Source organism: Periplaneta americana, chromosome 1, assembly GCF_040183065.1.
Source record: "Periplaneta americana isolate PAMFEO1 chromosome 1, P.americana_PAMFEO1_priV1, whole genome shotgun sequence".
NCBI classification, from domain to species: Eukaryota; Metazoa; Arthropoda; class Insecta; order Blattodea; family Blattidae; genus Periplaneta; species Periplaneta americana.
The window spans coordinates 34,209,285-34,226,239 of record NC_091117.1 but is presented as its reverse complement, the minus strand read 5'-3'; the positions used below and the strand labels follow the sequence as shown (position 1 = coordinate 34,226,239).

At 37.5% G+C, this 16,955-nt stretch overlaps 1 protein-coding gene across 3 annotated transcripts in view; it reads left to right on the top strand.

The window, feature by feature from the left end:
* The window catches only part of Vps13B (vacuolar protein sorting 13B), a 96,530-nt gene extending 81,151 nt beyond the window's left edge, over nucleotides 1-15,379 (top strand). For all 3 annotated transcript variants that reach the window (XM_069818197.1, XM_069818208.1, XM_069818189.1), the window contains 5 exons: nucleotides 868-1,027; nucleotides 4,727-5,023; nucleotides 7,006-7,130; nucleotides 10,336-10,639; nucleotides 11,666-15,379. In XM_069818197.1, the coding sequence (XP_069674298.1) occupies nucleotides 868-1,027; nucleotides 4,727-5,023; nucleotides 7,006-7,130; nucleotides 10,336-10,639; nucleotides 11,666-14,629 (3,850 nt within the window). In that variant the 3' untranslated portion in view covers nucleotides 14,630-15,379. The remainder of the gene's footprint in view (nucleotides 1-867; nucleotides 1,028-4,726; nucleotides 5,024-7,005; nucleotides 7,131-10,335; nucleotides 10,640-11,665) is intronic.
* Nucleotides 15,380-16,955: the final 1,576 nt, after the last annotated feature.

The window sequence follows — 16,955 nt, the reverse complement described above, 5'->3', positions numbered from 1 at the left end:
AAAATGATTTTTTGTTACAGAAATATTTGCATTTAACATTATATCGACTCAAGTCTGATTAGTGACCTTTGTTACTAGTTAGAGTCGACAGTAATTTGGAAGGCGGTAGTCTGGTAGCGTTTGCGTCGAGAAAGACAGATGGAGAGAGCAAGGCAGCGTACAACATTGCCACATCGTACTTCACGCCCATATGCTATACAAATAGCACAGGAGAGAATTTAAATTATCAAAAGACAATAATGACCTCAGCTGTTGATTACTGTAAGCATGACACCAAACAAACCCTCTTTCCTTCACTAACAATATTCTTTGCACGTTTCTCAATCCCACACCACATGCTTCTATAGTCGTTTCTTGCGCGTTGGCAATGTTGCAGTCAGCATCAAGATGGCCTGCAGCATTCTGCTCGTCAAAGTTTTTAAAATAATTATACACTTTAAACACTATTTTCTACGCCTGCCTGTGCAATACTTGTCTTTTTAAAGTCTCTTCTTCCATTTATTTATCTTACACAGACACAGTAAATGTTAGTTTTACTTATTCAATGTATTGAAACACTCACACGTGAACAAACGAACTCGGGAAGTGCTTGTTATAGACTGATTCTGATTGGATCTACTGTACAAGCTTGTGATGTCACATGCCAGAAATGCTATGGCGCATGTAGCAGCTGACCGCCTTCCGAAATTCCGTCTAGTCTAGTGATGTTTGTAATGGAGGGGGAAAGGAACTGGCCACCCTACCCCATTATCTTCTGGTTTAGTTGCCTTATGAGCGATGCCTAATTGGTGTCACTTAAAGGTTCCAACCAATCTTCTGATTCTTGACTAAACATAAACATTATATTGAATATTCCTTTTGTAACAGGGGTCAGTTCCTGAGTGTTTGGTGCCGTGTTTTATGCCAGCACATTGGAAGAGGAGTGAAAATCCTGGCTATGCTGTGTCCTCTGTACATGATTCGTTCATATCTGCCGGTTCCAGCTAAAGTGCTTGTAGATACACCAGGTCTGAAAGTTCATCTGCAGGTAATATCTAGTGAATTGAAATATTTAAGAGCATGTTCCTCGTTTCGTTCTACGTTGATTTAATTCAATGTACCTATATCCAAAATTCTGTTAGAGAGTTATTTAACAAAAGAAGTTTGAAATCACGAGGCTGTATTGCCATTAAATAAAAGGTCAGAATTGAAACGTGTTTTCAAGTACTGTCATTGCAAGTTATCTTGAACCTTACATCCCTTAAGTCTGTCTTTGGAACTGCTTGGTACGGCGTGTACTCATCAACGTAACGGCACGGCAAGGATGCCCCTCCCTCGGGTAACGTGACTCTTTTCAGAAAACGTTGGTTCTTTTACCTTACGGCTCTCTACTGTAAAAGAACTTGGTTCAATACAGACATCATCTTCTCTCGATACTCCGGTTTTGAGAGGAGAACATAGTTTCTTAGCAAGCTTTAATTAACTTGTAATGAGTAAGTATTTAAATATAATCGCGTGTACACTCCTCTCTCATCCGGGCTGGGGACCGGCAATGGAGGAGTTACTACAGCTACTTCTGTACATTATATAGGCCTGCATGACTTACCCCTTCAGCTAATATGTACATATTCTTATAACAATATTTTACAGGCTTATTATTTGAATTTACATTAATTTACAATTATACACAATCCATATCCCTATCATTGCTGCCATCATCGCTTGTTCCAAAATTAATTATTTCGTCAATGGCATCATCCATTCGGAATTATCTTCTTAATCATAGACTATGTACTACTTTCTGAACACGATAGAATTCTTCGATTGTATCCCGAATAACATGTTGATCGAAGTCGTCCACTTCAACTTTACACAAGTCCTAATTCTGGAATGAAATAATATGTTTAGTAGAACTATAAGAAAATAATAACTTACAATAGTAATTCATTATGTCGTTCACAGTACACACACTATTGTACATAACTATTATAGCAATAATTTCTAAACATTACATAACTATTCTTTCCCGAGTAGTGTGAGGTTCATTCGGTTGTAATTCAATATTATTCTTAATTCTCTTCACGGAACTAATACTTTTGCCAGAGTATTTAGCCGCTCTCTCATATTCCTTAGCAAGAGGTTCCAGCAAATATTTGTTTAATTTTTCCTCCTCGCAACGCTTAATTTTATTATATTTGCGATAATTTCTCTTTCTCGGCTATGGATAACAGCATTACTTTTTCTCCGCGGTGGTGTGATTTCACCATAATTACTACCCTGTGGTTGCTGCTCCATGGTAACACTACTGGTACGCAGTGAAGGAAATAGCTCTATGTTTCTTGACAAGAGATTATGCTGCGGAGCATGCGCAAACAACTCAGTTGGCTCCACCCGCGTTACGCGCTTCCTTCCTTCTGCCCCTCTGTCCCCGCTCAGAAGGTTCAAGATAACTTGCATTAACAATACTGGTATCATTGTTTATTACATGTTAAAAACATTGGAACATATACAGTAAAAAAAAATAAAATTATGATAAGACCCATAAAAACAATCTGGTTTTCCTAACGATCCAAACACTGTACTCTCACCATAGCAGCAACCAAGAAATTCGTCATTAGTAGGCCTATGACCTTATCTGTAGACTACTACTGATTCCTGGTAAGCATAGGCGAAGTTACGGGGGGGTGATGGGGGGGGGCAATGCCCCCCCCCCCAAACTTGTCTGAACTCTTTTCTTCTATTAACATTATAGAAAATATTGAATTCAAAAGATCTTTTTTTGCTTTTGTTTATGACTAAGTTTCTGTTCTTAAATTGATTAATTAATGTCTTCAGATCATGTGTCTGGACTATAATATTTATTTTAAATTTCTGAAGGTATAAGAATTTCTGTACCTCATTTGAGGAATGGAAGCACTGTAATGTTTCTTTTGTAACAGCCTGTATAAGTCTGCAGGTTTTCAGGCTACCACTTGGAGAAATATGAATAACGTACTGCACAACAATGCAGAAAAAAGAAAAGTGATCCCCGTATAATGTGTAAACTTAAAGATGAGATTAAATAAAATAATTCGAGTTTGCATTTCATAATTATGATATCTTCAGGAAGGTAAACTTTATATTAAAAAGTTTCTGTTAGCACTGTTACGTAGTTTTATTGATGTATGCATGTGTTTCTGTACAAAAGAGAAAAAAAGGGAGATTGTTTTAAGTTATTCTTTATTATAATTTGTAGTAAACCCACAGTTCAAGCCTTATACAACTCGATCCGAAACATCGCGGATGTGGATGTAACATTGTAAGAAACATGCCCTCGAAAATACATTTATTAAATAATCATATTCCGATATACTGTACCACGGTCAAGCTATAACGGGGGGAAGGAGGTAAATTATGTCCCCCATAACCTCTTTATATGGGGATTCTATGGTTTTGCTTTGCCCCTCCCCCCCCCCCCCCCAAGGAAACGTTTCTCTCTCCGCCTATGCTGGTAAGATAGATATACAGGGTGGAATTGAAATAGTCCTGCAGATTGTAAGGGTCGATAGGGTACACTTAAATGAATAGAAAATCTATATTACGTTTTGTGATTAAATGCACAGTTAATTAAAAAGTAAGTTGGAAGTTCCAGGAGTCTGGCAACCGCGCTGCTAACAGTCCTCTTGTCCACTGCTGTGGAGTAACGGTTAGTGTGTCTGATCACGAAACAAGCGGGCCCAGGTTCAAATCCTGATTGGGACAAGTTACCTGGTTGAAGTTTTTTCGAGGTTCTTCCTCAACCAATTGAAGCAGAATTGCTGGGTAACTTTCGGCATTGGACCTCAGACTCATATCACAATCATTAATTCACATATCATCATCATCATCCATACCCTAGCCTAGGTTAAATTCACAATGCGGCTTTCTGTTTGGCTACCCAATCATTCACAGAATAGGAGTGGTAAGCACAATAAGCCTCAGGCTGCAGTGTAAGCCTTCGGATCCCTCCTCTATATAAGAGAAAAAAAAAGCCCTCTTTCTTCTTGTAACATAGATTTAAGAGAACTGTCTCTACAAGGCTGTGTTGCCACGTCTTGCTTATTTTTATTTTGCATGTGTTTAATTACACACTTTACAGTATTCATTATTATTTGCCACAAAATATTTAGTATCATTGTACCAGTACCGCTTTTAACCAGAACATGAACATTGTTTCGTTGTTCTGAGACTAAATATTATGCAAGGAGATATGAATTTGTTGCATACGATATTTTTATTTAAAATAATATATTTAGCTAGACAAATTTCAAATAATTTTTGGTTGAATATAAGCAACTAAGTGTTCTATTTTGTTTAGACATAGTAGGTGTCCTTTGTACATGAGAGCCAGTTTCTGATTCTAATATTAACTCTGGTACTAGCTGTGGTACTGGTTCTGGTTCTTATTCATTTGACCGATGTTTTGAATTCAACCAAGTCGAAAACTCGCAAAATCTTAAAATAAATACACTACTCTTAGTCACATTTAATAAAGCTCTATTTTCAGTCATTCAAAACATATTCACGAATAGACTTCTTCTGAACAATGAAGAGTTAATAACATAGCTTTGCTGAATGCAGCTTGTTCATAGTACTTGATACTTTGTTTAAATCATCATCGTTGTCATCGTAAACAATTTCCATTTTTATAAAAGTAATGCAATACTTTGTAACATTTATATATTATGTGCTGTAAAATTATGAGTTGTCGCCTTTTTTTGTGCCATAGGCAACAATCAATGGTCGTGGGGAGCAGCAGCAGCTTTACTGTCCAGGAACAGTGGACCATTCGCACAAGTTGACATTCCAATTGGAAAATGGAGTCCCTCCTTCCAATCCCTATGTTCCACTATCATATACAATGATTGACCAGCGCAAGTTTTCAAGAATTGATGACAAAGACATAGATATTGATGTTGTTCTTTCGTCTTTGAATGATGTTAAGAGTTCAGGATGGCCTTTCATAGGAGAGGAATACATCAATGTATCATGGGTAGCCGCAGAGCAGCCAGAGACCCATGTTCAAGTGAGTTAAGTTTATATTGATAATTTATTACTTTAATCTTTGTTCAACTTAACATCAATATGGATATTTACACAGGGCTATTTTTTCAGCCAGATCCCACGAGAATGAAGTTCCGAAAGCTTTCCTCCAAAATTGTTTTATCTGAAACAGAGTTTTCTCTCATAACTATCGTTCATTATTAAGTATGAAATGTTTTAAATAGATCGCAAGTACAGTAGAATCTAGATTATCTATGGTAATGGTAGATTAAGACTACTGCTGATAATGTAACCCAGCAGTTAATTCACATTTGCATTAAACATTATACAGTGGAACTTCCATAATCATCATTAAATTGTTCCACAAAACTGCAGTGGTTATTGAAATGATAATGTAAGCATTTAAACCCATATTTTCATTCTGAAAATGAAATCTAGCTTTTGTTGTAAGATAACTTAGAAAAAGAAAAAAAGATACATACATCGGGCTTCAGAACTATTGTTAACACTTTCATATGATTATTATTATTAAATAAATACCCTATATACGCGGATACTCTGCACATATTTTTTCCGGAATTTAGCAAAGAAAAACTGGGGTGTGTGTATTATTTGAAACACAAATTACAACTTTTTTTTTTTTTTTTTTTTTTTTTTTGCTAAAATTAGGGTACATGGATTATTCGATGGCATGGAGTATTTGAATATATATGGTATTATTGATACAATAATTTTGTACATATAATTTGTTTAAGAAATTCTCAAAATTTTTATTGGTATGTCAGTTTGGGAACTCCTTGTTACACGGCATAAAAATCAAGACTATAGTAAAATTCTTGCCACATCTCTCTAACATATCTTAGTTTCTGCATTTGCATCCATAAACAATCTGATGTCTTACTTCTTCAAGATCTTGGTGTAAAGGTAGCTCACAAACTGCCTTTCACATACCCCCAAAAGAAAGTCGCCACATAGTGTTAAGTCTGGTGACCTTGGAGGCCAAGGTGATAGGCCAGATCAGCAGTGGTAGCACATCCATTCCTACGTTGTGGTAGATGTTTAGTTTGGAAATGTCTATGGAACAATCTTTGCTATTGTTGTTACTGCGTTTGTTTTTGCAAGCTGCAGAATGCAATATGATTTATGTTGTGGAGTTGCCATTTTTCAACAAGGTCTCTCATGGCAACAGAATGAAATACGTTTTCCGAAACTTAGAATTCTTATTAATACTTACTTAATAATTATCATATGAAAATGTTTCCATAATTTTGAAATACTGTGCATGTGTTACACGCACAATTGACTGTTACCTCCACAGTCCATGCTTGATGATATCAAAGACCAGTTCTATTTGAGAAAAAAGTAAAATTAAATATGGCGTCCTTATACTGGAGAAGTGCATTGTTGGTATTTTTTTTTTTTAACTTATGCAATTAAAGTTTAGAGAGAGTGGGTGTTAAAACGACCCTTAAACTGCAACCACGTATCTCTATTGTTCTTACCCCATTAATTGCCTATTTGAATAGCAGGCCTGAGGTTAGGGGAAGGGAAGTCCTAGAATCTTAAATTTGAAATTGACGAAAGGAACATAGTCACAGAGGATGTGTAAATTTTATTCCTGCTTAATGGAACATCTTCTTAGGGGATTAGATACGATTTTCAGTAAATCGTTAAATTTAACTGAGTAATATATACACGTACTGAAGCCATTATAATCAACTGATTGCAGATTTCAATGTAAAACTGCAATAGCCTATATACAATCTGTGTAGAACCCTGTTAGGTTTTTGTGGTTGTTTTCTGTTTCACACAGGAATACATTGGTTGTAATAGACAGACAGGTAGGCTTTCTTGCAACTTTCATTTACAAACTCATCAAAAAAGTGCTGGAAGGTTGTGTTTCAGATATCATTTTATAAGATAAATATCCCTGCTTCTACAGAAACCCAAAGTATTCTTCTGAGCAAAATTTTCTGTATTAATTTGATTGATCTATGTTTTCAGGTAAAGTATGTGCCATTAGGTCCATATTGCAGTACCTTGCTTGTTGAACTACAGCCATGGGCATTGTTGGTAAATGTACTCGGTTATCCTGTGGTCCTCTTGGTTGAGGATTGTATTGTCTGCAGGTGCGTATTATCTTCATTGCAAGTCGTCATTTTAACTCTTTTATAGACATTCCCTACTTCTCCCCTCTCCCTCCTCCATGACATCCCTCTTCAGGAATATCTAAATTAGATTATTTTGCTGTCTTACAAAGGAACCTTTCACTTGAAGATTTGAGCACATGGAAAGGTTACAATATTTATTATTTCATGTTGAATCTTTCGTACACTACTTTTAACACTTGAATATAAATAATTGATATAATGGCGATCTTACTCGTGTTAATTGTGTAAGCATGTGCGGCTTACAGCTGTTTAGGTGCTTCTTCACACCATCCTCAGAGTCTACTAGAAACAGAACACATGCAATATTTGACACCACATTTCAACACTTTTCAACAATCGAATGCACCCACACAACAGGCAGCGAAGTTCGAGATGACGCCGAGATCTAGTAGGCTCTGAGGATGGTGTGAAGAAGCACCGAAACAGCTGTAAGCCGCACATGCTTGCACAATTAACACGAGTAAGATCGCCATTATATCAATTATTTATTTATTATTTATTGCCGAACTGCCTTTCACTCAAAGTAGCCCTAAGATGCAGTACAGTCACAACTATTAATCTCGGTATAAAGATACAATAACAATATTAGCAATGCAGTAACAGAAACTTGCAGTGAAAAATAATTAAGTTGGCCACCATGGTGGTCTAGTAGCTATAACACTGCATTTATAATCCTCTCGACCCGGGTTCAATCCTCGGCATATCCCCGATTTATAACTTGTGTTGAGCAAGTCCGTTGTCCAGGTGACATGGGTTTTCTCCAGGAGCTCCGGTCCCCCTCTGGCATTCCAACTTATCTTTATTATAAACTCATCTCATTGTGGGTGTAGCGTAGACCAGCCTCATATGGTGCACTCTGGGCAACGATTCTGTTGGAAAATTGGTCTATATCACTAGCTTCATCTGAGTGAATGATGAACAGTCAAGTACCTGTCAGTAGAAAAAAAAACATAATTAAGTTATTTGAAACGTTGGTTAATTAAAACGTAATATGATTTTTTGAGAACACCCAACAGTAATATCCTTAAAAGAAGTCGGCAAGTCGAATGTCTTTCTAAAATCCTCAAAGAATTTTGTAATATCTTTAGGAAAACCTATTAGCAAACCGTAAACTTAAATATGGTTAGAGTTGTGTTTAGTTTTAAAATAGTACACTGTAAGATTATAGATGTTCTGCTTCTTTTGTGTATTTTGAGAACTTGATGACATCCCAATCGAACTGGATTGTTGGGTCAGCAATAACTCCGTGACCATCAGCTTTAAAAGCAATAATGTTGGCACACCTTGTTTATCTGTTTGTAGCTAAGTAAGAAACTTTTTCCTGCACAGTCCAACCCTTTTCCTATAATTCAGCAGTCAATGTAGATCGTACAATAATGTATCTGGAATTACGTAAGAGCATTTCACGTTCACATTGACCCAAAATGTGTGCAGATGTTTCTGTAAAGGGATCGACCAAGAATGGAGCATACAGCTCTTACATACTATAAATAAAAAGTGGCCTGCAAAAACGTAGCTGTCATTGTAAATCGCAAAACACAAAAATGATTAATCTTTCTATTTGTCATTAACAAAGACAAATCAGATACGTCATACTTTACACTACGGGAGAGATGATTGATAACTTACAAGTTAAGGTTAGAAAAAAGCTAGCATCTGATGAATCTGAAGAAGAAGAAGAAGAAGAAGAGGAGGAGAAATTTGAAGGGAACAATGAATCCCTAACAGTCTTTCCTGTAAGCACTGGAAGGCATCAGCAATACTAAGAAATACCAAATGAGATTTGATTGTGACTATAATATAATGACTGCCCCCAGCAATGTTGTAAATGAAGTTAAACGGGGTTTATCAGAAAGAAAAAAAAAAAAAACTATAACCTATCTTAATGGACCTGTTGAAGAAGTAAATTAAATTGTAGGTGATACACTGTGATTTGTGAGTCCCTCCACAGTATAGCAATTAGTGTGGCGGTCAATATACTTGCAGAGAAGTTTGTACAGATCTTACCTCTGTTCGTCATGTTTGCAGTAGTGATTCATTCATTCATTCATTCATTCATTCATTTATTATATTCCATAGATCTTACATGAGCAATGAAGCTTTAAGATGTGGAACAAGTCAAAATTTTACAATATTACAATTACAATTTTTACAAATTTTTACAATATTTTACCATTTTTACAGTTTTATAATTTAGTAATTTTCTACAATGATGAGGTGAGGTCCAAGGATTCGCCAAAAGATTAAGATTACCTGGAATCTGCCTTTTGCAGTAGTGAGAAGAGAGAGAGAGAGAGAGAGAGAGAAGTTCGCAATGTTTTGTAATACCACAGTCTAGTATATACAGTCACGAAGCTTGAGTTGTGAGGGTGCTAGGAACAATAGACTGTGCAGGTACTATTTCGCATTGTCTGTAATGAGGCGATAGTAGTGATCCTAGTGGTTAGCAACCATCTATAGATGCATATTTACTATGTATTAAGCTCCGTGTGACTGTATATACTAGACTGTGGTAATACTCTGACGCACATGACTAAGATAAGCCATTTGAAATTTACCGGTCACTTACCGGTAGAGATGTAATAAAAGAGCTGTAGCATCTTTAGACTCTGTCAAGGGAAAGAAAACTTAACCTTCCCTGTTGTAATAAGGGTTGTAGATAACTCCACACCTGTGGAGTAACGGTCAGCGCATCCAGCCACGAAACCAGGTGGCCCGGGTTCGAATCCCGGGTTGAGGTTTTTTCCGGGGTTTTCCCTCAACTCAATACGAGCAAATGCTGGGTAACTTTCGGTGTTGGACCCCGGACTCATTTCACCGGCATTATCACCTTCATGTCATTCAGCCGCTAAATAACCTGATATGTTGATACAGCGTCGTAAAATAACCCAATAAAATAAAAAAAAATAACAGTCAGTGTTGGACTCTCTCTTCCAATATGCAAGAGTTGAAAATGTTTATGATAGAACAACCAGTTCTGCAACCACGAGAAGCATAGAGTATAGAGTGTGTGCATTATTACAGTATCTCTCTTTCTAGCTTCCCATACAAAGTGTGATTGTTTTGTCATTACACATGTTTTGTTCTAAACCATTGAAATTTAAATGCATCCAGGCTCTTTCTTTGCAGTTGAAAATATAAAGTTATTTATTTCCATTCTTAGGATTCCACATCAAGGAGTTGTCACACCACCAAAGCTAGAACATACTTTCAACCTGGGTCTGGATGTGGATGATGTAGTGCACACATCATCACCTCTACAACTAGCACGTCCTGACTGGGGAAGCAACTTCTACATGCCGCGCATATCTGGGCTCATCCCAGTCAATGGCAACATTCAGACAGTAGTGCAGCGTGAGAAGACTGTTGGGTTCCTCAACATTGCATCAACTATCGTTGAAGAAATGAGGGTGATCACTGTACGAGCTAGTTACATCATCTGCAATCTAACACCTTTCACTTTGCAGGTATTTTTTTAACAATAATTTTGCATTCTGTTTATCACTTAAACTTATATTTTTCTTCCTAAGATCATACAGTAGAAGATGCACTACAAGTATCTTAAATTATTTTATGCTCGACCATGCCGAAATGTAGTGATTATACACCTGGTAGCAGCCCTTTAATGCACCTCATTAAAGTACACCTATTCATTATAGTTCAGTTGTTCAGCCAATGAGAAATCACCATTGTACCATTATAAAACCGCAAGTATCGATTATTCTCGGATATGCAATCGAAAGACAATTAGCGAAACATCACGGAGGCTGGAAATCCAATACTGTCGCAGAAGGTTATGTTTTGTTACTATAATAATTAGCGTTAATTGTAAATAATATTCAAATAAATTCAATTTGTCGTCTCGTTTTTCAATTCTAAATCAATTTCTAGGTTATATCAATATTAATGTTCATGTTATTCTCTAGATTATATCAAGGTCAATGACATTCGACCCTCGAAAAAAATCAATACTTTCACGTCTGCGCACATCTCACAATTTAGAAGGTCAGTTCCGCTCTTCACTTAGATAACCATAACATGAATACTTACGAATAATTTCAAGTTATAAATATGGTCGAGCATAAAAAGTCGTATGAAACTTGCCTATAATGGTAATTAAGACGCTCGTATGAAAATTATGAAACTCGCTTGTGTTCGTTTCATAAACAAACATACTCGCGTCTTAATTACTACCATTATAGGCTCGTTGCATAATGTACTAAAATTCACGCAGTCCATTCCTCACTGAACAAAGAGTGAAAAGCAACTGCAATTCTCTTAGTTTCATATTTTTCAGAGTCCATGCTACATTCCACACCACAGAGTTGGTCTCACACTGAAAAAATCTTGTGTACATTAAAGTTAAAAAGTAGTTTTTGTTATAAATTCAGTCCATAAGAAACTAATACAGCAGAAGGCACTACAAATTAAAAAGCTAAAAGTAATGATTTTTAGATGTGTTATGTTTTGTAATTAGTGTTTTCTTTCAACAGGTGTCTGCATTAGCTATCAGAGAGTCTGAAACAAGTACAGGATATTTGAAAGACGATCAGCATTGTGTGCAGACAGTATTACCAGACAGTGAAGAGAAGAATAATTTTGGACGCTCCATTGTGCACTGGACTGTGTTAGGAAAGACTGAGGGTGATGGAGAATTCATCTCCTATATCATGCTGAACAGCGGTGCTGGCTGGAGTTGTCCACTCAGAGTAAATGTTGGAGTTGCCCGTCGTAGTTTCACCATTCCAGTGGCTGCAGATAATAGTGGCCTAAGCAATAGTGCCTATGTCCTCACAGTACAAGAACATTCTGGGCAAGTCTTCCTGTCGGTGTACCCAGAAATACATCCTCAAATTACAGTGCACAACATGTGTAGGTTCAATATTTTGTGTGCCCAGGGAACACCGGACAATGACGGAACAGCTGTTCTAGAAACTGCTCATTTGAGTTGGTGGTGTGGAGTAGCACCTCACAGCTCTTCCCATTACAGCTTCCCAGCTGCATCAGAGAGATTTCCAGACATAGTTTCACCTGGAAACTGGCCTCCACTAGTCTTGGCTTTGTCCGATATGTACCCTCCTGAAGAAGGAGCGATATCCTGGTCTAGAGGGATCAGCATTACGGAGACACAAGAGCAGTTCGTGCGACTGCCAGGGCATGGTGACGTCAAAGTCAGGGTCGAGGTACAGTGTCATACATCTCACGTGACTGTGGAGACGGTAAGCCACGTGGAGATATCTGCCCGTGACATCCGAAGCAGGCTCTTGCGTCACCAAGAAGATTCAGCACCATCTGTTGAGATACTGTACCACAGGGATTCCCTCCTGCAGTCTTCACCCTCGTGCACTTCCAGCTACCTCTCAGCATCGAGTTTGTCACATAGCGGTACTGAAAATGTGAAGAACACTGAAACTGGCATGACCTTCAGCAATGCTGTGGATTCGAACAGCAGTGTTGTCCAGGAATCATCGACTTCTTCAGTAAGCAGCTTATTGACCCTCAGAGGATTGAATCCCGAAAGTGACATAGAAGAAGCTGTCCTACCAAGTAGAGCAAAGCACATTCATCTGACTTGTGTGTTACGAGGTCTAAGCCTCACTCTAACAGAAGATGTTGCAAAAGGAGGAACTGAGAGGACTGAAGTTATTCTTCTGAGTCTCGACAACGTTTGTGTTTGTGTCAAGCCTCAGGTCTTGAGAGAAGACTCTGAGGAGTTAGATGTCTCTGTCAGTATTGGAGATCTACAGCTCGATAACCAGATGTTCCAACGAGGTGGATTCGACTTCCCTGTAATTCTGATTGGTCAGGTTCCTAAACACAATTCACGTCGCGGATTCTCGTTATCTTCACCTGCAACCCAACTGCTGGAAGAGGTTTCGTCCGATGCCCTTATTGTTTTTAGGGCTTCCTTTGAGAGGCTGAATTCTAGCGAACATAACTGTACTGTAATGAAGCAACTCAATATATCTCTAGGGCCTCTCTGTGCTTATATTGAAGATACTCTTATAACGAGATTGACTGATTACTTACTGTGTCTCTTGCCTCCTAAGTTAGTGTTTTTCCCACCTTCTGATAGCGGCATCAGTTTTCCAGCAAGAGTGGCTTTAGTTCCTGTACCAAAAGTCGCCTATTGGAACTCTAGACAGGTAGCATTTCCACTGCGTCTGCGCACATTGACAGTTCAACCACTGTCTCTGCTCCTTAGTGTTCACACGTCAGTAAAATTATACATAGCACTGGATCACTCGCCATTGCAGTTCTCAGCATTTGAGCGCAGGGCTTTGATTACAACTCCATACCGACTGGGCCATACATTAACAATGCACTACTTGTTAGGTGCTATATTTGGGGCTGGTTGGATGGTGGGATCGTTAGAATTGTTGGGCAGTCCTGGTGGTTTTGCTAGAACTTTGGGGAGTGGGCTGCGAGATTTTGTAAGTCTTCCATATCGCGGGATATTCGAGGGTCCCTGGGGGTTCTTAGTCGGCGTCACTCACGGCTCGGCATCACTCATGAAACACGTGACAGCCGGCACATTGACTTCTGTAACAAAGCTAGCGGAGAGCGTTGCTCGGAACCTGGACAGACTGACGCTAGATCAGGAACACCTAGCAAGAACTGAGGAGCTAAGAAGACAACGGCCACAAGGTGTTACTCAGGGGCTGGTTCAGGGACTGACAGGGTTAGGAATCAGCTTGTTGGGTGCTGTTGGGGGTATTGCACATCATCCGTTACAGTCAGTTATGAGTGAAGGGCCATCTACCAGGGGACTTGTGACTGGAGTGGGACTGGGGTTAGTTGGGGCAATCACTAAGCCGTTGAGTGGCGCTGCTGAGTTGGTAGCTCTTACAGGACAAGGTTTACTGCACGGTGCAGGCTGGACAACCTTACCAGAAGTGAGACAGCAGCCCCTTATTGAACACGCATTCTCGGGTACCAATTCACGACTGAAGTATAACTGGAAGTTTGTAGCAGGCTTGGGGGCAGGCCGTCAAATGCTGCTGCACATGACAGAAGCCACATGTATTACTCCTTCTGGTAGCTATGAAGCCGTTGCTTTAGTCCTTACAACACGGGCTCTGTTCCTGGTGGACACGGAGGAGGATGTAACAAGAAGAGTACTTTCATTGACGGAACTGTCGGGTATTGAGCACCCGTCTGATCCCACGCTTCTCTGTTTCCGTCTCCAAACCGCTGTGGAAAATGATGCTACTTCCCGTGCTCGTGTGGCGGACTTTGTTCGCCGCAGCTCAGGCATGGTTGTTGACCTGACTCACGACAGCACTCAGTCCGAAGCTGAAACTTCTCTGTCCGGCAGTCCCGTTCCTTCAGAATCGCCAAGCTCAACTGAAGCTCCACTTATATTCTATGTAAATCCACAGTCGAGAAACTATTTTCTTGCTGTTCTTGCCTTGGCCAAGCGTCAGAATCAAGGACGAGGGTTTTCAGTCTTCTAATTTGACACTGTACACAATAAAGTATTTGCATTAATTTGTGCTGTTTGCTGAGAGTGATGTATTAATGTCGAATAGAGTGTTGGAACTGTAGACTTTAATTCTGTAAGTGATTTTAGGACACTACGTGTCAAGGCACAGTCGTGATAGACTGATTTACTATGAAGAACAGCATTACGCATGTGAATTTAAGTATAAAGGTTACTGTTTAGAGTACCTTAATCAGAACAATAAAATTTGTTTTGATTAAACGAGAAAAACAACACTAGTGAAATGCGATACTTGGCGGAAAAGGAAACTTCTTATATGTAACATATATGAATTTGTTTCGTAGACTAATTTGCAGACAATGCTAAAGAATCATGCAACACGTAAAAGTGAAATTTTGGAAATAAAGAACACGATGCAGTACATTATTTGCATGTTCACGTACATTATATATAAAATGTCAAATCCGTCTAATATATTATCTTAGCAATACATTCGTAAAGTTTACTGCAAAGTTTGATCCGATATCTTTTAAGTAATGTTATCAATAGTCAGGTTTTGTTATACTGCTTATGATCAACACCAAAGATATTAGTCAGAACTGTTGTGTTAAGTGTAAATATTTATGAAATTTAATATTTTCACTTAATAATGATTTTGTTTGGAGAAGAGGTAAATCTAGCGTAAGTGGTTTGAAAAATCACTTAAAAATGTGTTAATTTTAATTATCAAAAAATTTGAGAAATATATTTTATTTTATATTCACTTTAGTGAAATTGTTACACAGTCTTACAGTTCTTGTTAGACTGCACAAGAAAGTCAACATATTCAGAGTATAATCAGTGTTTAATTTTGTTTTATAATCTTGCTACATAAATAATAAAAGTTTTTTTCCCCTTTCTATTCATACATTTTAATGTCACATAAGAAGAAAAGAAATTACGTCAATGAAGACTAATAGCGTGGTATGATGGCACTGCTTTTGAATTCAAATAAACACGTGAATGGCACAATGTTGCACACTTTGCTCTTTTTTTTTTTAATCAGGATGCATGAGCTACAGTGTTGTATGATGAATGCACATGTATGGGATATAAATTAGTTACACTATTAAAAAACCATTTAAATCTTCTGAACTTCTGTGATAAATCACATAATATTACACACATACCGGTAATATATACAAATTTAACTCCTATAAGAAATGGGACACTGAAATATAGAATTTGAATTTTTGTATATGTTTCCTAAAACGAATACTCAAATTTCACGTACAACTTTGCTGATATATATAAGAAAAAGAAGTGTGCCTCAGATTTCATTAGCTACTCAAATTCATAAATTTTCATTACAAATAATACGACATTATGAATAAGATATGTTATTGGAAAATTATAACATTGTCTGCGAATTAAATCCATTCCAAGAAAAAGTTTCACAGTACAAAGCCTTGTGGATTACTCTACACAGTGGCAGTAAATGTTTGAAATAATGCATTCCTGTTTATATATTCTCTCCCTGAAGTTTTCATTGAAGCACAGAAAAACGCTACTGTTGACTTGTTTATAGTTGAACTTTTTACTACATTCGTGATTGTAATTATATGCAATACATATAAAAGGTTTCAAGTATGTAACCAAAGAGTAATTTATGGAATTGTGTGAAAATAATACTTCAAAGAAACTTCGTCAGTACAGTTTTCAAGGGACCAAAATAAATTGTAGATATATGTACAAAATTCTTTTCCAGATGGATTTACAACTGCTCAGAAAGCGTGAATTCGATGCTTTTCATGTTTAATTTATGTAGTAATAAAAGTTTATACTTTTGATTAAACGCACATTTATAATGGTATGGGAATTTTTTTCTGTATTATAATAGAATGGGTCTTTAAGAAAATAATTTTGAGCAGTGCAATAAGTGTCATATGATTTAATGTGTCTCCATAAACTCAAAATTTAAAATTGAGTGGTGTGAGAAATATAATTCAAATTTGGAGAGGGCAAGAAACAGCGAGAATTGTACTGAAGAAGTTTTGCTGAATTATTATTAATTTGTATGAGAGATTTTTATTGTTGATAAAATTTGATTTTGCGTTAAATGCAGTTTTATGTGGATAGATTAGATGTATATATTTTATGACAGTGAAGTAAATCTAATTTATTTACATCCTTATCAGGTGTTATTAAGTTAACTGCAGAGTGGACGAAACGAAACACCACCGTGGTTCAAGGAAAGTAGTTGACTGCAAACTCCTACATACTGGAACTCTCGAGTTTTATGACTATTCTCGTAATAGATCGCACTTCCACTCCTTGACTGTGGAACAATGCATTTTTAT